The sequence below is a fragment of the Plectrocnemia conspersa genome, unplaced genomic scaffold (assembly GCF_051122295.1).
Source record: "Plectrocnemia conspersa isolate PC_06_02 unplaced genomic scaffold, ASM5112229v1 ptg000005l, whole genome shotgun sequence".
Taxonomy (NCBI): domain Eukaryota; kingdom Metazoa; phylum Arthropoda; class Insecta; order Trichoptera; family Polycentropodidae; genus Plectrocnemia; species Plectrocnemia conspersa.
Window position 1 is genome coordinate 24,206,799 of NW_028277169.1, and position 23,338 is coordinate 24,230,136.

Here is a 23,338-nt window from a genome sequence, read left to right on the forward strand (position 1 = left end):
CTATTCTTCTTCCTCACCTTATTTTTTTTAATTTGTCACTTTTAACTTTATCGTGTTCCATTTTGTGGAGATGTTTGAAAGTTAGGCTGTCCAGCAAAAATTAACTACCTTTTACCAAGTGTCACGTTCTTACATTTTTCAGAACCCATTACCTGGCAGAATCCTTTTAAAATCGAAATACTTGGATGAAAACAGTGACAAATAAGGATAAAAAAGAAATTGCACATCGCTTAAGTTTGCTTAAGGCGTTGAGGATGCTCCATTTCGTTATGCGGAGCGCGTATTATTATCATAATTTATTGCAAATTCGCTTTCTTCGCGTTACGTCGCGTAATTTATTTTGTGTTTAAATATTTTTTATTTTATATTAGTGCAAATAAAAAAATGTATTCTTATTCAACTTAAAAATCAATTAAGTTAATTTAACTTTTATTCACTACCTAAAAGTACAATTAGTAGTAAGTAGACTCAATATAGTATATATTTAATTATCTTTACGTGTAATATATTTGTGAAATATATTTTTTATAATTATATAAAACATGTCTTCAAGAGTAAATTCTAGTTTAATTATTTTAGTATTAACGATATCTAGTCGATATTAACTGCCTTTTGAGTCGGTGCGACTTTAAGCTGACATTTGTATTTTCTTCTATAAAACCATTGCTGACTGTCGCTAAAAATATTGATAAAACTGTGCTTCATTTAATATAAATTCAATACTAAAAATATATTATTCAGCAAATAATTCACAAATGCAAATTTTCTACTGTGCAGCCATTACATTGGACTGGTTTCAATTCGATTCAATCGCGGCTTTAGGTAAGTTTGGCAAATTTAACCCGTGATTGTTCTCGCATAACTAAACATGAATAAGTCGATTGTAATTTGTGTTAAACTAAAGTAATAAACTTTGATAAACTAGACTTATTCGTGTCGGAACGTAATGGGGGTAGACGTACTTTTGATCTTAGAGCAATTAGTTACTTGGTTTAATCTTAAGTCAAATCTAATATGAATTATCTGATGTAAAAACAATAATGTTATAAGCAGTAATTTTTGAGAACAAACTTTTAGATAAATTAATATTTTTAGTATAAATTAATAATGTTTGTATTAAAAGCATATTAATTTATTCATTCAAAGAAGCATTTTAATTTATTATATGTGGCTGATTTTTTTTAGACTAGAAGATTGTTTTATTTAAATTATTATAATTATTTATGTTATTCACAAAGAAAAATAAAAACAAGGATAAGATTTTTCAAATAGGAGCGATCCTCGTATTTCAGCATTGTTATTGAATATAAAACATCCACATTCGCAGTAATTAATTCTAAAAGTTTTGAACCTGGCTTGCTCGAACTTAAATAAGTTTTCGAAAGCTCGCTCAAGTCTACCCGGCAGCTTTTCCGCCTTTTTATTCAATTATAATATTCTCCTCGCTTCGCCAAGAGAGAGAGAGGATTAATTATTTCGACATTGATTTGTTATGTACCGCTTAAATTACCTAGCCAAAAACCATTACACCTTTGATACGTCAAACAATATTTTGACTGTTTGATCGACTACCGTAAACCATGTTTTGATATTAATTTATGATTTATTTCTACCGTTTGGACAAACGATATAATTAAAACCAATTCTCTCGTTTACCAATGTGTTATTGTTTTAATTTTATACGTTATATAAATATAGATTGAAAAATAGCATCCGTATCGTTTGATTCTGAACAAACATAAATTAGGAATAAAATAATTATGTTTATAACAAACACAAACATCAATCGAAATATTTCCGCCTTTGAAAATTTTGTTTTGGTAATCTATATTGAATGTAATTGCAAAGAATACATACATATATTGATATAATACAGTTTAAAATCAAATCGAATATCCTTGAGTTATATATAATATCAATGATTTAATCTTAATTTTAGTTCTCACCAAAGATTATTAAATAAATTAAAAAAGAGGAGACTTGTTAATTTATTTTTATATCCCTTATTGTATATAATCCGTAACACCGATATAGCTAAATAACTTCTTAATTTATATTGAAACTGTCTAAATACACGAAAGTATGCCCCTGAACTCGTATCCAGTGAAGCTAATGCCAGATTGACACAAATAACATTGATACTGCAAACAACGCAATAATATAAATATATATATAACTGGGAGTAACCCTTCATTGAAAAAATCCGAATCCAAATATCGAAATGTAATTTTGCTTCTAGCGTGGAGTATTAGCTTTAATTCGGCAAATATTTGCTTAAAATAAGAAATTAAAAGCTACTCTCTCTCTGTGTACTTTAACAGATTAGAGCTAATGGGACGCTAATTGAATTTCCACAAAATTCCTTTCAGACTTTTCTGAATGAATGGTGTAACTTATTCAGCTAGTTAGACGCTCAAAAAGCTTTTTTATGTAAATGTTAAAATATACTGATATACAATAAACATGTTGAAGAGTCGCAGATTTTTACGGTTGTGAAAATCAAGTCTTTTGTGACTATTTAATTCTTGAGTAAGTGAGTCATGAGTCTTTGTTGAGCAGCGAGTTCATGTTGTAAGTGATGCCTATTCAATATATAATAAGTAAATTTATATCGTAAGTGAAAGATTTTTATAGTAATTCTTTGACGAAGCTTTGACAAATGAAAGAATAGTCAAATTTCTAACCAATCGTGTTACTATTAAACTCTGCCTCCAGCACATCTATTAGTGAAAACGTAATTACTAGGCGACTGTTCAATAATGACAAAAGAAACGTACAGCTTATTGTGTAATTTATGTTTGGGTGTTCCATAGTTCCTATTTTATTTGTGTTAAGCTTAGCCAAATATGTGTTAAATAGTATTATTGTTATGTTAAACAGTTTTTAATTGGGTATTAACGGTTAATATTCACTTTTATATGTAAAATTCTTTAAATTTAAAGTAATATAATTGTTTATTTATAATTATGCAAATTTTAGGTCGCTATTTATTTTTATTTAAACTTGCTAACGAGCTGTCAATTTATTTTTGTTGTCGAATATGACATTATCTTTTAGTGAATGTCTTTTATCATTTTAGCTTTTGTATCATTGTTCAATTATTTTTAATGTATATTATCAATCATGATCAATCTTGTATAAAATACATAATGACATAAAACGATTTGATATTTTCATAATAGCAAAATAAAATTCTTAAAATTTGAATTAATAGAACGGTTTATTTATATTTATGTATTTTTTAGGTCACTATTTGTTTTTAATTAAATTATCAAATTAGCAGATGATTTATTTTTGTTGTCGAATATGACATTACCTTTTAGTGAATTTTTTTCGTCATTTCAATGCATAGATTTTGTATCGTTCTTTTAAAGATGTTACTTTTTTATATTTATTTTTTATTGTATGTTATCAATCATCAACTTATATAAAATATATAGTGACATAAAACGATTTGATATTTTCATATTAGTAATTTATAAATAGTTTGAATATGAGCTTTGCTTATATAGTAACAGTATAAAGTTATATTGAAACGTATCGATAAGAAACTAATCCTTTTTTTATTTTCATATTATAATATTGAATATTTTGCAATACGCTCATTTAACACATTATATATAACAATTTTTCAGTTGAATAAAACATTGTATACTTTTAATAATAATAAAAGCTTTCTCCATTTAAAACGAAAACGTAAATATTCAACGAAATAACTTCTCGTTTTCATAACTCGTTTACGTCTTATTTAAAACATTGTCTCTGTTATCTTAAAAGCTAAGAAAATCATTATCTCAAAATTAATTAGGTGATTTTAGCGAAGTATATAATATTTTTGATTAAGGAAAAATAAAGTATATGTATAAAATAATTTATATTGTAATAATTGTAGTAGTTCAAACAATATATAATGTTGCTTTTAATTTAGAGCTTTTATATTAAAATTATTTATTTATAAAAGTATTTTTTTATAAAACTTTACCCGATTATTTTTGCTACCATTGAGTTAAGTTATTGCTCACTAATTGTTAGACTGTCTACAACATGTCTCTCCCGAAACTCTTATTGTTCTGCCATTAAAATGTTTTTTCAATTAACAAACTATCCTACTGGAGCTCAAGCAACTTCTTTTAACATTTTTTTATAAAAGCGGCATAATAATAAGTTTTATTTTACTGTGTGTATCATGTTATTTAATAACTTGTATTACATTTAATAATGGTGTTTCTTGAGCTCACCTACCATATGTGTTATTGAAATTCTCTGTTTATAAACATTTTCAATCTCAGAGTGTCAATTGTGAGAACGCTCGGCTTACTCGGTGTGTTGTGAAATATTACATTTACTTTTAGTGTTTGTCACGTTTGTCCTAAATCCAGTAGCGACTGTATGTTGGGTAGCAAACATCGTAGGTGGAATTGTTTCGACCGAGGTTGATAAGGGATGAACGTCCAAGTTATGTGAGCGCACCGTGAGACGTCAAAACCCAAACTTTTAATTTGATGTTTGCACAACTTTTAGTTATTTTTAGACGTCAGGTCAGAGTGCTTGCACTTACACTTTTTTGTATAATAAAAAAATATGATTTTCAATAAAACGTGTGACAGTTGTGCTACAGTTAGTAGTGTACACCTCAAGTATCATTGCAAAAATATTTGCGACCTGATTTTATTTTATGTAAATTTTCATTAAATTTCTAAAAAATTAAAAAAATGATAATAAACAATTGTAATAATTTATTTAAATAACCTATGTATTTATGAAATATATACAATAGTATTAGGGAAAGAAGTAATGTTGAAAACAACGAAATAGTAATATAGAAATACTTGCTATATAACATAAAAATGTTTATCTTAACTACGCAGTCCACAGTGACGGGGTGCTCCGGAGCGATTTTGATGCTGTGTTTAGTCTTGCAGAATCTGTGATGTTAATTCGAGACTTCAACACGAGACGCATGCACTAAAATTGCTCCGGTGTGAAATTACGTTAGTCAAGAGTTACTCCCGGATTTCAAATATGCACTTGAGGTTGAGATGGTGTCTAAGGTCATTTTTGATTATGAAAAGGCTGATTGGAAGCAATTTAGGAGCATAGTAGAGTCTTGGATAATAATTAAGAGACTTATACCTCAAATGACACTAAAACTTTTGAATATGATATATACTATTTAACACCCACAAAAATGAGCAAGCCAAAATATTTGGGATAACATAGAACTTATCCCAGAAATAATTGAATTTATTGAAATTGAAAGTAATATGATACAGCAACGGCATGAAAATAAATCATTTTAACTTAAAATTGTTATTAATAAACTAAATGATAAAACTCGCGTTAAAATTTAAAACATTAAAAACGTTTCGTGGTCGCGTTTTTTAAAAACATTGAAACCGGGAGACAATTCTATATTGAGAATGACGAAATCACTTAAAAATAAAAACTTAAATATACCAGCTTTAAAATCCGGGAACAACATAACTAACACAATTCAGAAGATTAGAAGCCTTTTCTATATCTTATTATTTTACACAAAATTCAATTGATTAAAAAACCAAAACTGGTCAATTTATATATTTAGCTTTGTAGCTAATTTTTAACTAAACATACATATAATAACATAAACAGAAAATAAAAAAAGACTAATTATTTTCATTTATTTCTTAATGCATGAAAGTGTTTTTTATTGTATTTAGGAAACCAATTACAGTTATATTATTGCGGATTTTACAAATTCACACCTCCGTACATAATTCACCTGGTCGTACTCGTTTTCTTATACCTAACTATCCTTAATTTTTCTCTATTTCTAGTATCAATCTATCTGTATTTATTTTTAAATACTTAATAAAATGCTCATGTAATATATTATTTTCTAACTTATATATAAATACTAAAATTAATGATAAAAATAGATCTCAAAATTAATAACAAAGCCAACATATCAGAAATTCTCAGTATTGTTAAACGATTATCAATTTTAAAAGCTCCAGGAACAGATAAATTAGATAATATATTGATTAAAAACCTGACTTGTGTATGCTTTAAGTACTTAACGAAAATATTTAATTTATGATTAGCTTTTATATATTTCAACGACAAAAATTCATCCGATAAAAAAACCGGCAATGCAAATAGCATAGCAATTCACTATCGTCTGATTAATTTACTGATGTCATTTTAATTATATTATCTCGATTAAAGGCAAAAATATACAATATTTCATATGGTAAATAGATTTATTTAGTACGCTACATAAACGGGTTTGATAAAAATCAAATTATAATGTTGACACCAAATGTTTTAATTAAAAGTACGATAATGATATTGCATCGTCTAAAATACAAAAGCACACACTAGCACTAGGTTTAATATATTATTACATTATTGCTCCCAGCTCGCTATAAGCTTTTGAGGATGAAGCATAGTTTAAAGCGTTAATAATTTCATTAGCTTAATATAAACATATAAAAAAGCAAAATGTATAATTTTAATTATTTTTGTAAATACATATGAATATGTCATGTTCCGTAAAAAGGACGCAGGATCAAATAACGCCGAAAAAACAACGCATTGTCAAACAGCGTAAAAAGAATGGTGCCACGTCAAAACAGCGCAACGAATATATATATATATATATATATATATATATATATATATATATATATATATATATATATATATATATATATATATATATATATATATATATATATATATATATATATATATATATATATATATATATATATATATATATATATATATAAAATAGAATCATAAAAATAGAAATAAAAAACATTAAAAACAAATATAATGCATACTAAAATAAATGATAAAATACAGCAACTATAAAATAAGAACAGTTTTTACCTATGTTTTTGTGTTCAAAATTAAAATATCTAAAATATTTTTTACCGTTATATTTTTATTAAAATTCGTTATATTTTTTCTGATAATATAAACCTCAAAGTTTTTCGACAGTTGGTTGAACTTACTATTATGTTTTGCTTGAGGCCTTAAGACGCAAAAAGTTGACTTGAGCTTAGAATATAATTATAGATTTCACGATGCAGAACCACAGCATGAACGTCTTAACTCGCATTTGAATCTAAATATCAATTTATATGCCTGGAATATCAACTGTATTAAAACTGAATTGATATTACACAACTCAAAAAAATTAAGTGAAAAATAAAGATGTTTCATTAATGGTATCGTTAGTTAGCAAAATAATTTTCACAAAAATATATTGATTTCCAAATATAAAATCCATAATGGACCAGTATGTATTATTTAATGACACTTTGAATATGTATGTATTCGATGCGTGCTCGCGACACCCTCAGCTTTCCACGTTCGCGCATAAAAGCTCGCGAAAGCTCAAACGATACAAGTGGATTATTTATTTTTGCACATTCTTTTGCGTTTCCCCTTTGGCTCGCTCACGATTTCCCATTCCATTATACCAAATCAAGACTTATTGATCGCCATGCATTATGTGAGCGAGAGCACATTTTCGCACGTGCACTCCACGTTTGGATGTAACGCCAGGCGCCTAATTTGATAAGATATTCCCGTTGTATAGGCGCGAGGATTAAATATTCAGAAAACGGCGCGACGCAATGGCTGGCGGAAAACCTTTCCTGTCGGAGAAACCACAGCGAGCATGGAAAATATTCATTGGCGCGATAAGAAGGGGCTTTTCGAGTCGTAAGGATTCACCTTGAATCTAGTCCTTGATTAAACTTACACTATACGCGCGCGCACCACAATAAACGACACCTTATGAATATATTTACTATGTGTAAATACATACATTTTTCCTCTTATTGATACAACGTCAAGCTTAGCACAGCTATGTTATATACGTGACTTATGTATTTGCAATAATAAGTATTATAATCCATGAATATCATGTATCAATAAAACTTAGGTTTATTGAATCGATATATTTATACAGTTTGGGTCAATGTATGATTTACCGATTACCCAAAGATGAAATTGTATAATTGCTAAAAATTATAATAGAAAGGACAAAATTCTGTATATATTGAAAATACTATTTTAGAACACTAATAATATTATAAATAATTATTACATCAACGATGTACACGCGTACGACATATGGGAGTCGATTCCAGCATACTATCATGCGTGACTTATTGGCTTCAAACCTATTGAACCTTGTCTCCGTAAAGTGTGAGACAAAAACAGGAACATTTCTCACATTGAATGGTGACGGATGGAAAAGTGTGTCGTTTGAAACGGCATTGGGTCAAATAGAAAAGAGTATAAGGGCTGTTTTCACAAAAGATGAAAACAGCCCTCGATACATCCTTTCCTTCGAAATCGTTTTTTTTTCGACTCGATTTTTATTCAAATGGTATACTTAAAAGTTATATTCAATAGCTACAAATGTTTTATTTTCACTACGTATTATTTAATACTCTTAACATATTATTTCTTCTTTATACAGATAATTTTTGATACAGTGTATATATATGTACATAACTAAAATTAGCAACATTTTAAAGGGATAATATTAGAAAAGATTTGATTTTTTTAAATTAAAAAAAAATTATAAAAACATTAAATTAAATTAAATATCAAGAAAACTGATTGTTCAAATAATAATCGAAATAATAAGATACGTAGTAGTATGAAATATTATGAATTATTATAGAAGTAAACAGTTTAGCTCATGTGAGTGTGGAAAAAAATACATAAATAATAAATAATATAAATAAAAAACTGAACATATATTAGCAAATATTCAGAGAGATAACTAAAATATTGTGTAACTGATGATATATGGATACAAAATAGAATGAGTTACAATTAACTAATAAATATTATATGTTTATATCAAATTTAAATTAAAAATTATTTGTAATATATTACTTAAGTAAAAATTCTAAAATTGTAAAGCAAGTTAAATATAAATATATTTGTACATATAACACAACTATTCACACAAATAAAATACACTTTTTAAAACAAAGCTAAGCTGCTTTAATGTAAGATAAGTGTTCTTTCAATGAGGTTCATACAAAGATTTGTGAAGGTCTGAGTTCACTGATTTATAAAATCTACTTATTATTAAAAAAAGTTGTTAATTTGTTAATATTTTTTTTTCATTTTTATATGTGATACATAACCCAACTAAGTACCTAACCTAAGTTATTACCTTAATATACAACCAGTGGCGTAGCTATGGGGGAGCGGAGGGGGCGGGCCCCGGGCGGCACTTGCTTGGGGGTGGCATATTCGCGATGGGATTGTCTAGTGTGGTTCTTAACCCTGAATACACTAAAACAAATATAAATCCTCCAATAACAAGAGCTTAATAATGACCAATCTATTATTTTAAGAAATGCTGATTTTATGACCCTGCAAAAATTGTATGGGGGGGGGGCGGCAATTTTAAGGATCGCCCTGGGCGGCACATACCCTAGCTACGCCACTGTATACAACCTTTTCAGTTTCTAAAAATTATTATTTTAGTCTAGATTATTATGCTAATTATTTATAAAGGTTTTTGTAAACACAAAAACCGCTTTTACTTATTGTTTCTCTGTCAATTTGTTTTAAAACAAATCTTGAAAATACTTTAATTTCATACGATTTGTCTTAATTATGTTAAACAATTGGAACTAGATCATATTTAAATCCTACTTAAGTACAAAAATATGATTTTTTAGTGTTCGCCATTCATTAAATTTTATACAGATATGAGTTTGCAAAAAACACTTTAACAACCCAGAAAAATTGTCAACAGATTAAGGTTATTAATTTTATGAATAACAGTTTTATGAATCAAGTGAGCAGAACATACACAAATTTTATTACAAAATTTTTATTAAAGCTATGGCAAAATGTTTTACTTTTTCTATAGTAAATATAGAACAAGAAAGATATTTTGAATAAAAGAATTTTATCTGTAAATTATCATACCTAAAATATTTTTATTAAAAGTTGTGAAGTCACCAATATGGATATTCACAAATAAATTATTGTGTGCTTTCTTGGCTAAGCTTGCATTTTTAGAAGAAAAAAGTGGAGGCCAACATTAATGAAACTTTTCAGTGTTAAAAGAAGCACTTGAGTTAAAATATAATATTTTCTGTAAATTTTTTCGAAAGAGATATCTGTGAATATATCATAATTAATTAAAAGTTATGTCCATCTTTATAAGGATCAATGCTAAACCGTTTAGTCGCATCCTTTTCTTTTTTATATAAACTTATCAAAGATAAACTTTTTAATCTTAGAACAAACATTCTATAACTTATTTATTGAGCTATAAAGCTCTAGTTTTTTTAAGAAGTCTGGTAATACCTGAAAGTATGTATTATTAATTGAGCTACTACAGTTTTAATTCAACGTATTTATGCAAATTGTAATTTTCAACACTTGTGACAAAGAAAACATTTCGAAATCGATTACATATTCAACATGCGTCTTGTCTTGGCAAATACCACAGATATAAAAAGAGCAGTCTATATATTGATATGTATTTAAAAAATAAAAATATCAAGAAGAGGTAGCTTTTTTTGCTTTAATCAAAATAGCAAAGTGGCCCATAGAACAAAAATAGTGTAGAGAGAGAATACTGTATGCTTATTTAAATCAGATAATGATTTATTATCAGAACATAAAAAAATATTAAACACGTAATAATTAGTTAAAAACAAAATAAAACGTAAGAAATATAATATACAAAGGTGTTAAAATATATAATAAGCTACCAGAAACGAAAATATAAATTTATAAAATAACTTAAAGTCCACCTTACTGCTCAAAGAAAGTTCATTTACATTAAGGTTTATATTTAAATTAGCTTTTAGCTTAAAATAAATAAACTATTTATATATTGTTTTTTTACTTGAGTTTGAGTGTCACATGTCTTAAATTGTAAAAGAGTTTTAATTAAATACTGATTTTTTTAGCTATGATTGATAAAATTTATTAAAAATTTAATGAACCATGAGCTAGCGGTAGCTCGTGTTCAATGTAAAATATAAAATTTATTTAAGCATGATACTTAAATATATTATTGAATACCCAAATCAAAACGCGTAATTAATTTTACATTCTTAATCAACCGATAAACCTTAAAAATATATACATAGGTACACATTCGAATTCTTCCCTCCCGCAGGCGTTTTATGCAATTTAAATATTTTATAAATTAAACAAACGTATATTCCAAATATTGGGCCCCGGAGTCGACGACGCGTAAAATTTCCATTTACATCCCACACCAACGCAAATATACAAATATATAAAGAGCGCCGGGGCAGATTTGCCGGAATTTGCATATTCGCGCCCCGGGCATACGCCGCGCTCTTTTGTCTGTACCGTGAAGCATGGGTTTGGCGTACGATTGACCGTTTGCGTTTTCCATACCGGTGACGGACTTTTATTATATGGCCAGGGTCTTTTTGTTTACTGGCACCCTCTCATCCTCTCGGTAACCTCCTAAATCCATCGACCCCCACCTCCGGTTATAATTTCAGAGGGCACCATGTGCGGACAAGAGCCGAACGCATATTTTATTAAATGTTACGAAACGTGCGAAACGTTGGCGTCGATGTGACGTCATCGTTAAGTTTTCGCATTATGGAACCCTCAAATCGACAACCGATACCCATCCATATAAAAACCCTTTCCGGCTATTATTGCCGAGAGGTAGCGGCGTGCGGACGACGCATCGGGAAATTTAAGATTTTGAGAGCAGTCAACCTCTTTTGGCCCATTGACACTAAGATGTTCAAAATCAGAGTCCATTTACAGTACTGATGATCAGAATTTTTTAAATATTATAACTAAATATTAGTATTATTATTTCAACAAGTATTTCTAAATAAATAATATAAAATAAATTTTATATATTTTAAATAGAACATACATATATTTTTCATATAAATAAAGCATGTGTACAGGTGGCCCTCGACTTTCGAACGTTCGACTTTCGCACAATTCGCTATTTCGCACATTTAAAAAAAAAAACAATTTTTAAATTTTTTTTTTTTTTTAAAAACGTTCTGATAGCGGTGAATCTTTTGCTTCAATCGGACGTTCGTATGATACAAACAGGTCTACGATATGTTCAATTTTGCAAAATAAAAATATAATTAAAGAATACGTTCAAAATTGTGGAAAATAAAGATATATTTCCACAATCTTTAATGATATGTTTCCAAAAAAACACAGCAAAAAAAAAAGATGAAATGGAAAATCTTTGTCATCGTAGATCGATGACCAACAACAAAAAGATGTCCCTCTGAGTATTTCAATTATTCAAACAAAAGCTCTTAATTTGCACAAAGATTGAGAGGATAGATTAAAAAAATATTTTAACACGGTTTTTCAAGCAAGTAACGGTTGGTTTTACAATTTTAAAATGAGGTATTCTTTTCATAATATTAAATTTACTATAGAATCGGCTAATGCGGATAAAGATGCTGCAAAAGAATTTATTTCCCAGTTATCGAAAATTATTGAAGATGTAGAATATTCCTCTAGCCAAATATTTAATGTAGATGAGACAGGTTTATTTTGGAAAACTCTTTAACAATGAAAAATATTATTGAAGCCTTCACGCACTTTGACAAATTTTTAAATATTATGGAAGATTGTGATCCCAGTGAAGAACGCATATATTAAGTGCGTGGGGCGATCATTAAAAACATAGCATGTTATAAAATACTATATGAAGAAAAGAAAAAGAATAGTGGAAAACAGTTAACTCTTGATAACTTTGTAAAGAAAACACGCAAACCCTACTTACGTGTCTCTTAAACGCCTCTTAAACATCTTATATTTACTTGATAAATAAATATTTTAAAATACACACAATTTCAAATTTTTTACTTCCCTCGACTTTCGTACATTCAACATTCGCACACATTTTAAGGAACCAATTATGTGCGAAAGTCGAGGGCCGCCTGTATATAATTTTTATACATGCGTTTTCATCGTTAACTATTGCGTCAAAAACTCCACAACCTTAACGGGCGAAAGTTTAAAAATTTTAACAAAAATATCTTAAATTTTTTAATCAAAAAACTCCATGACGTTAATTGCGATAGCCAAATTTTATACTAACTATCTCGATCTACCCCCAAACGTGTGTTGTAAAACTTTTATCCAGGCGACGCTCAAGAAAAAAAAACTCAAACATTACTTACCTCGAGTAAAATATTTAATATTGCAATTTTTTCTTAGGGCGCACTCGAAAAATAAAAAGTAACTTTTTTAAAGCAATTTAAAGTTAAAACATTAAAACCATCTACGTGGCTTACGGTCCTGAGTGAAGCTTTGTTAATCGTAAATCACCGCCGAGTTATCAAGATTTTACTTAGCGGTTAGAATTATGACGAATACTGCCTTCAAAACCTTAAACGTAGCTCGTTTTTCCCTGCTCGAGAAAAGTCCGAAACGTAAAGCCTTTTAATTAGTTAGCCCATTTTTATGAAACGAATTTTTATATTTGCTCTCCTACGACGAGGTATATAAATTAACTCGCTTTATTCTCCTTGTCGCTTTATATGATTTTATTTTATGTATTTAATAAAATATAGCATACAATGAATATTGATAATACCATTTAAAACCATTCAATAAAAAAACTCATTTTCTAGGAAATATATTTTTAAAAATATATAAAGACTGTATTGTATTCACAACACAAAACAATAAATAACAATATTTATTATAACTTATGTATATATATATATATAAATTAATGTAAGACTGCAAAGTATTAATAAAACACTGTTTATCCGTACAGAATTTCATTTTACGATCTTTAATTTTCTATTGTGCAAAACATGTCCATTGTGTAATGAACATATCATAGTTGTATTGTCTTCTGCTTTATCCATTGTTTAAAATTTTGTATGGCACAATTTCCAATAAGGCATTGTTCGATTTAAGTAATACACGTCTGAAAGTTGTTCCATTTAATTTTGACACGTGTCGACTAACTGCCTAGTAATTAAACGTGTTCCAGTAAATAAACGATTTAGAGCATGAAACCAGTCAAAGTGTTCCTTAACGAGATTTCCATATGGATTGTGCAAGTGTTTTGTTTTAAATAAAAAATAAATACCATCATAAATTACACTAAATCAGATTATGTATATTTGTGACAAAAGTCTAGTTGTATTATATATATTTAATTTTTTTTGTAACTTGATTTATAATAATTGTATACTATTAAAACATCATTAATAACCGATTACTTGGTACGTGTTTATAAAAGTCTGCTATACTATTTAAAACAAGCAAAAACTATATTTTTATTCCTTACAATTTCGCACAGTAAATAGAGCAAACGCACACTCACATATACAAGAACATTCTCCCTAATACTGATGTGTGGATGTAGAAAACTTTTTCTACTTGCCCCTTCGCATCCCACACAAAGAATGAAGCCTTCGAATTACTTACACGATTTAATTATTTTCTCTCCGACGACTCTTGACTAAACTACCCCTAGAGAATCCGCAGGCTTCCAGATGAAGGCTTTAATGGTCGGAAAGCTTATTAAAAATTATATTTCTATTTGTTCGCGCGTTCATTGAAAATAACATTATTTTTTATACATATAATTACATAAAAAAATATAATCTTATTATATTACGCCAAATATTGCAGATGCGTACTTAAAAAGCGCGAATAATTCATCGCGATGGTAAGTATGTATGTAGGTTAATCCTTTACGGAAAAACGACCGTGCAAAATTTAACGTATTACCTGGAAGTTTTGTAATTTCCCAAGCGTATGAAGTGTTATTAAAACAAGGAAAGAAAGAAAGGCAAACGAAATATAAACGGCTAAGTAATATATTAATATAACACATTATCGCAGTTATTTAATTGCATACGTTCATTCATAATATTTAATAGAAAGATTAACCGAACACTGTTGAATCGTGAAATTTTTATTAAAATTAATGTAAAATAAAGTAAGGGTTATTGCAATAAAATATTATTAATCTTTTTAATATGACCACTACTCACCTAACATTTTTTTAATTAAATAAAATATTACGGTCACATCATTAAGCGAAGATTCGCTGAAAAAGTTACACAGAAATAAAATACCTAGACTACTTTGACAAGAGTAAGTCTCTCTTCGATGCTACTGCAGTAAAAAATGTAAGATTCAATTGCAGGTCACGAACTTTCAAAGTGAAGTAGCGCAGGAATAAAAACAAAATTCATTTCTGAATACAAACAAAATAAGTTTAATATTTTATATTAATTTATTAATGGCTGTACATACAATTTTGATTAATAATATGTTGCAAATAAAATAATTTGATGTATTTTTAAAATAGTAAATTTTCAATTTTTTAACTGTTGCAAATATTTATAATTAAATAATTAAACAAAATGTATTTGATAAATAAATACTATTTTTTACATTACAAACTGTAAAAATATACTGTGTTTTTTTTATTTAATTTAAGAACTATAATAATAAATAAAATCTTATGTGATAAAAAATTTAAGAAATTAAACAAAAAATTTACTTTTTAATTTTTTATTTTTTTTTATTTTTTTTTCTATAAAATTTTTTTAAATTAAAAATAATTGAGATAATTTAATTTATTATTTTTTTAGTTTGAAAGATATACATTTTACTATTCAAAATATCACAAAGTTAAGTCATTCCAAATTCGACGCTCAAATTGTTAAACAATATATAGTGAATACTAAGTTTAATTTGTAATTATTATACTGTTATCTAATAATGTGATTTTTTTAATATAAATAAAAATAAGAACATTAAAGCAAGGGTTATACGTTTATTTTAGGTTACATTCTTAGATAAAACTATGGTTATTTTAGGTTGTCTATTCACTTGTGGTAGTTAAAGTGGCCTAAATAATATATATTGTATTTATAACCATATTTATGACGATCTTTTTTATATTTGTTCGATCTTGGCTCAATAGATCATCTCCTGGATTGCGGAACATGAACTATGAAGATGCTTATGGAAGAAGTCAAGTTACAGACTGAAGTAAAGCGAGAACCTAAGAACTCAAGACTGGACTGTTCTTTATAAAGCAATATATAAACTTTTAAACAGTTTCACATTATTATATTATAAATCAAATACTACAATTGATTTTTTTTATAATAAAAATAAAAAGCGGGGCTTACGTCAATTTTAGCAATTAGAGATTAAATGTGGGTTTCTTTACTGCGAAACAAATGCCATCGCTAGGAAAACGCTTGTTGGTTTCGGCCGAATTCTTTTATTGTTGACATTAATGACATTTTTTGCATTTACTTTTCAATTGGGTATTATCAACAGTTTACGTCAAATTAATAATAAATATGCCTTTTAAACGATAATTTTATAAACTTAAAACTTTTGAAGTACTTTCTAAAGTCTGGTGTAAAAACTATTATACAATTTAATTGGTCTTTTTGCCTGTATGACTCATATTTTGCATAGTTTCAAGAATGTTCATAATAAATAACATGAACTAGATTTTAGTAACACAAAGATTATAAATTAAATTATTATTTTTGCTATTAAATTTATATTTAATACTTATACCATTTTTGGTACTTATAATAATCAATACAACTTTATTACCAGATATGTTTTTTAATAAATACTAATTAAATAATGAGATATATTGCAAGAGGTATTTTTAGCATTGTCACATATTTATATTGCAAATAATATTTCTTACAAATTATTTTATTATTTATAAAATCAAATATCTTTATTTGCTATACACTAAATGATTACATATATTGTAACTTTTTATCATTTATTTAATGCAAATTAGTAACACAATAGAATTAAATGCTCTACTTTTTTTTGAAACCAATTTTAATTCACGTACTTTGGATTTGTCCTGCTCTAATTATTTTTATTGAAAGTTATCAAGTATTCTTTTAATTATAAATTTGTGCCTTATCACTCAAATATTATACACAATTTTTTTTTTGTGTTTACTTCCCACAAAAGCCATAAAAACCTAATCCTTGACCATCTTTTAGAACTAAATTATATATTAATTACTAATTCCTATATCTTTAAAACAATTCAAAAAACATTATGGTCCATATGTATTTCTAACCCATTTATTTCAGATATTGTCTGGGTAAAAATTACACATACTAGTTCTTGCTTTCAAATATATTAACAAAAATAATCAGTAATAAACTGAATATATATATTTTTAATTTTATCTTTTACTTATCTGTTATAACATTAATATGCACTATGAAACGTTAAAAATCAGATTAATTGTGGTACTACCCCGTAAATTACGGATAGCGCAACTATGTAGTAGCATGTTTCAACGTTGCAATTATTATTACCACCGGCGAGCGTGTTTTATCTAACTGCAAAAAAGTATCGCAATTACAATTAAAGGATGGAAAGAAATTCAACCATAATACTCTTTTCTATTCAAACTGCGGATCTTTGTTTCGCGTTTAATGCTAGAGCAAAAGTGCAAACAAAAATTCTCGCTTTCCACACAAAGGCGCCTTTTTATGGAATAGCTCCCATCCAGAGCCGTTAGGTGCACCACGGTGCAGTGGAAATAAATCTAGTTACACCACAGATATAACATTTATATACACACACAAATACAATTACATTTTCAGCCGTGTGTATTGAGTTTAATTATTTATTTCAGTTAGTGTGCCCGTGCATTTAAACGCCATAGGCGAGATAAACAAACCAACGCCAAGAATAGCAATTTTGCAACGGAAAAATGTAAATGTAATACTAAAAAATTAACATGACAAAATTGCGTAAAAACAATTTACATAATAGTCGTATAAATTTAGTTTTTTTTTATATAATTATCACAAGATATTTATCATAAAATACATACTTAACATTAAGTACGACTAAGACAAAATAAAAATATAATATAAATTAAGCAATGATACCCAAATGTTTGATTTGGGTAAATAACTTGAGCACGTACAAATGCTACTAACGTGCCGGTTCAAAATCAACGGATAAAAAAATAAACGTAGTAAAAACAATCGTAAAATGAAGTACCTAATGGTATATATTATACATATGCTACAGTGAAAGTGTTTTACCAGTGAATTTATGCAGAGTATATTTTTATTAAATAAATTTATTTTAATAATATACATAATTTTACAGACACGTGTTATTGGTTCATACACATTTTCGTGTTTACAATTAATTATTAGCTAAATTCCATATACAAAAAAAGTGTTATAATTTAAGGGAAAAGATTACAAAACCCTTCACAATTTAAGCTAATAAAAAAATAAAATACAGGAGACAAAAAAAAGCAATAAATGAAATGATGATTTGAGTACATTTCATTGAAGAACTGGAATTATTGCTAAATGCCTTTTGGTCTCTAATGTTGTTCTTGTATTTAAATTTAATGTTGTTTTTATCATAGTCATTGATACACGAGAATAGTGGGCTTATATGATTTCGTGAGATTTTTTTGTAATATTTTCTGGTATACCAAGTATATAATATAACTGATACGCACTAGTGAAGTTATATGGTGCTTTAAAATGTGAAAATCAATTTGCTGTTCACACTCATACTAAACCAGTCTCAATATATTTCGTCAAGATGTTTCCGGCATCATCAGGAGTTTTCTAATTTTTTTACGTATTTTTGTAATTTATTTACTTCGCGCGGAAAATAATTTTTAATTCATACTTTTCACTGGTTTTAATGTTAAAAACACTTCATATTACCTATATTATTATTACATACAAAAAATACTGTAATATTTATCGGTGTGTCCTAATCAAACTTTAATACACATGCTTTTTTTAATTTTTGTTTTAACTATGGGCCATAAATACAGAATATGAAGATGATATAAATACAGAGTTATGGAATGTTATTACAAGTGTTCAAATTCAAATGCTTTTGAATCTGGGCCATGATCATAACCCCTACAAATAGGCTTTTTAAACAATGATGTACAATTAGTGATTCAACTTAATTTTAAATTCACGACATCATTATTTTAGATCATACTATTATTAACATAAACAAAGATTATTTTTTTACACAATTTTTTTTTTTTTAATTTGCAAAATAGTAAATTAACACTATCATTTCACACACTTAGTTTCTGCGACTAAGGTCATATAAACCTTTAAAATTGTTTTAATTTAATAGCCTTGTATAGTGTATTGTACAAATATCCTTCATATAACGTTTTTTTTTAATCAGCTTTACTAACTGTGCAATATTAAATATTCACTACAGCGCTAACGTTAGTCGAGATAATCATGCCCATGTCAAGAATGACAAGGCTGCAAAGTAATAAACTCTTCAAATTTATCACTCGGCTAAGATAATTTATGTATCAAGCTACGAATGTATAAAAGAAGCGTGTGTTGAAGTCAAATTGTTACTTGCTATCCGAGAGCGTCTACAGAAATAAATCGGAATGAAGCTGAAATCGATATTCCTCTACTCTGTGTGTTTAATAGCGGTAGGTTTGTATGTACTTTGGTTATTATGTATATTATGTATTAAATTTAAATGCAAATATAGATTTTTATAACGTTTTTGAAGAGCTTAATTTACACATTTTAGCATAAATACAACAATTATTATCAGTGTAATATATATACTAAAAAACTATATTAAATCAAATAAAACTTTTAAATGCACTTCCTTATATTATGATTTAAATATTAAAAGCAATTCTGTGAAATTTAAATAATGCTTTTGCTCGCATTAAAGTTTCTCTGAATAAGCTTTGAAATTTAATAATAATTTAGTTTGTGTTGACGGGTTTATATTTTATATTGTAGACTAGTTTAATGCTATTTTTATTTATTTAACTAACTGAAATTATATGTATAAAGATAAAAAGAAAAGTTATGAATAAAACTTATTGTGTAGCATTAACTTATACTACTGTTTTGATCATATTATATTAGGGGTACTCAAAAGCTACGTTTAGGACTGTTGAGTAGTAAACACATATTTTAAAGTTTTCACTTGATCGAAAAAAAATTAAAAAAAATAATACGGAACTTCATATTGTATGAAAAGAAATGCAACATGTAATACAAAACATATATGTGCAATTATTAGCGGCATATTAAATGTCAGAAAATACCAGAAATAATTTTTAAAAATCTGTGTTTTTAATTTTATGGATATATACAATATAGTCATATATGTTGAAACAGTAACCATCGAATAATTATCATTTGCTTTACTGGAAAATTATTACTAACAAGGCAGTAATAAATTATATAAAAAGATGAAAAAAATCGAAAATACTGAAAAATATTATCGATAAAAACCTCATTATTTCCGGGTAACCCAAATATATAAGTCAGTACTAGCTTAATACAATAATATTTAGTTCCTTATCCATATTTATTGACTCTAATATGGATATTTTCAAAGCTAACACCTTATAGACATAAATCAAAACGATAAAAATATTTTATAACTTTTCTTGACATAAAACAACCTGTTTGAACCGTTCTTAAATATCATAAAGGTAGGTCCTTTTGCCTTCAAATTTTGTGACAATGTATTAAAATCAGTATACATTTCGAGTATTTTTATGTTTATGTATTTGTAATTCGTGGTTTCTGGAATCTGTGTATTAAGTTAGTTAAATTATAATTATCATTAATTTACTATATTTATGTGCCTATGTAATCCTGCTATAACATTAATAGAAAATTACAGATATATAAAAGGTTCACATTTAACTTTATATTCGTATTTTTCGATAGCAATTACAGTTTATGAAATCGATAATAATATTAACTTTTATCTAATAAATAATTCATTAAGTTTAAATATATTTAAATTAATCAAACTATTTAAATAACGAACTTCTAAAATCTTAAGTTTTCAATTAAATTAATAACGCGACCTTATATTAAAACTTTATGAAATTTCGATTTAACTATTAATATTTTAAGTTGAAAATACATATCTGGCAAACTCGTCTTATTTTTTAAATTATTATATTTTGTGAAATATTTATTGATTCATTTTTATTTAAATAAAATAAGTTTTGATATTTATTGCAACTGAAATCATATGGTTTTATTAATCAACGATAGTTAATGAAAAAAAAAATATGTTTGTTTGTTAAACACATGTAAGTAGTTAAGAATCATAAATAAATAGAATTAGTAATTCTATGAATATGTAAAAAATATATTTAAATAACTAAGAGATTTAAACTCCTAACAATGATACATTACACAACTGAAATTTAAACAAGCATATACATTAAGCTGAAAACACGGAAAGCAACTTTGTGCAAGAAAGCGTACGTCTTGACCAAAAACAAAACACGACACTCGCAGATTACACGCTCGCTATTTTCATTTATCCCATATCCTAATTAAATTGCCCTTCTCTTCGTATTTTTTCTTTTCTTCTTCTTCTTCTTCTTAAAAATATTTTTCTTGTATCCCTTCTTTGCAGATAACGATCGCAGTCGACGGGCAAAGCACATATTCTGAAGATGAAGCGAAACGCTTGAGCGACACTCCGATCGGCAAAACCTATTCCCTATGCGGCCTCACACCCAATTCTCAAATGTGCTCATTATTCTGGATATGGTTTCGTTTTTGTTGGCCCTTTTTCCAGCATCCGCTTTGCTTTTTGACTGGAGGACTGCCTTTCGGCGGGCAACTGGATTATGGCAAGATGGCAAAAAATATACAAGTGAATAATAATACATCATGAATTTATATTTAACGTAAGAAATAAATTAACCATACCTAAGAGATGTTTTATTTAATATTTGGGATTCAAAGCAATGTATAACAAGATTCTGTTATATATATATATATATATATATATATATATATATATATATATATATATATATATATATACATAATAAAATGTATTTATGTACATACAATGTCAGCACATGTCTGAGCAATGTTTTATTTAATATTATTTATTTAGCTAATATAGCTAATTTTTACAATAAATAAATTTTAACCAAACATACATAATATAAACATAAATAGAAAATAAAAAACTTATTGTTATAATTTATTTCTTAATGCACGTAGGTGTTTCTCTATTCCATTTAGAAAACCCACTACATTTTTATTTTTTCGGATCGTCCTAGGAATATTATTACTAGGACGCTTAGTTTTCTCTTTCTATTGGATCCCCTTTTTATACAACAGTCAAATAATATGACTAATAATCTGAAGACATAATGTCTTCATGCCAGATGCTTTTTATTACTTTATAAATACGTTGCAGAATCTCCTCTTTACCCCTTATGAAAATCTCTGAGAGTTTTTTATTATTATCAAGACATTTTATTGATTTTTCACTTTTTCAACGTTTCTAGCCCTGCAGACAGGTAATAATTTATTAAATAATATTATATATATTGCGACAAACTATAGTGGGTGAATATCGTTTTTCTCCGAGCAGTGGTGGAGAATCTGGCGGAGGGATAATGTCTAGTATTTGATCCTCAGAAGTCTTGTAGTTGTGGCAGCGATGGTGTAATGGATGTTCGTTTTTCTCTGCTACGGCGATCGTATGGTGGAGTCGGTCCATATCTGACCTCTCCTAATTGAGGACCAGCCTTAAATATCAATAATTGCAAAACTCACTAACATGCAGCAACCATCCAGCCAATTGTTACACTCCTTTCTTCGAACATCGAAATATGTATAACATTTGCTTAATGGAGATGCGTCTGAGGTCGAATGGTACAACGGGAATATTGTGATTTTACATTGCTTTTTATCGTCCGGTGATATATTGTTTTCCATTCCACATTTCGCAATAAAGAAACATTCATTCAATGCATTGAAGAGTAATTTCGTATTATTTATGTGAATTTTTTTCTGGGTGTAACGAGGGTTTTTGTGTGATCCCTTTTTTTACACTCAATTGTAAAATACATCAAGAAGGAGAACCTGCATACCTCATTTATGGATTGTTTATCTGGTTCACTCCGCGATAATATATTTTTTTTTTATCGCATATATATTTGATTTCATTGAGCATGTTTTCTTTACTTGGGAGATTTATTTTTTTCTCTAAGATTTTCAACAGAAAGAGTTTCTTTGATGCATTGTTTTGCATGGCTTGGTTTTTGGCGTTCTGCAGCAAACCATTCTTTCTTTTTAATCTTAGGCATGCATCTGCAACTGATTAAACAATATCCGTGCATTCTTTTCAATATAAATTTAAACGTCTTTTTCTGGTGTTATGTTTTTGCAATACTATTAATATGCTTATATGTGTTGCTACATTTTTAGTTGTTTTATATTTATTTTTTGTTGCACATTGATTTTTG

General features: G+C 27.5%; 1 protein-coding gene across 2 annotated transcripts; it reads left to right on the top strand.

The window, feature by feature from the left end:
• The first annotated feature begins 602 nt into the window (after window positions 1–602).
• Window positions 603–21,810, top strand: LOC148235240 (uncharacterized). 2 transcript variants are annotated; one of them, XR_015809642.1, is made up of 2 exons: window positions 603–822; window positions 21,484–21,810. XR_015809642.1 is itself a non-coding variant. In XM_088186257.1 (2 exons), exons 1-2 carry the CDS (start codon window positions 19,463–19,465, stop codon window positions 21,745–21,747), a joined length of 309 nt encoding a protein of 102 aa, XP_088042383.1. In that variant the 5' UTR covers window positions 19,437–19,462; the 3' UTR covers window positions 21,748–21,810. The 2 variants fall into 2 exon arrangements, 1 of the variants encoding a protein (XP_088042383.1); XM_088186257.1 differs by lacking the exon at window positions 603–822 and adding an exon at window positions 19,437–19,507.
• The last annotated feature ends 1,528 nt before the right edge of the window (window positions 21,811–23,338 follow it).

Bases quoted from the DNA above. Each gene is read 5' to 3' on its own strand.
- LOC148235240 (XM_088186257.1), top strand. From the start codon at position 19,463: ATGAAGCTGAAATCGATATTCCTCTACTCTGTGTGTTTAATAGCG. The intron at 19,508-21,483 runs GTAGGTTTGTAT...CCTTCTTTGCAG, and splicing joins ACTCTGTGTGTTTAATAGCG to ATAACGATCGCAGTCGACGG.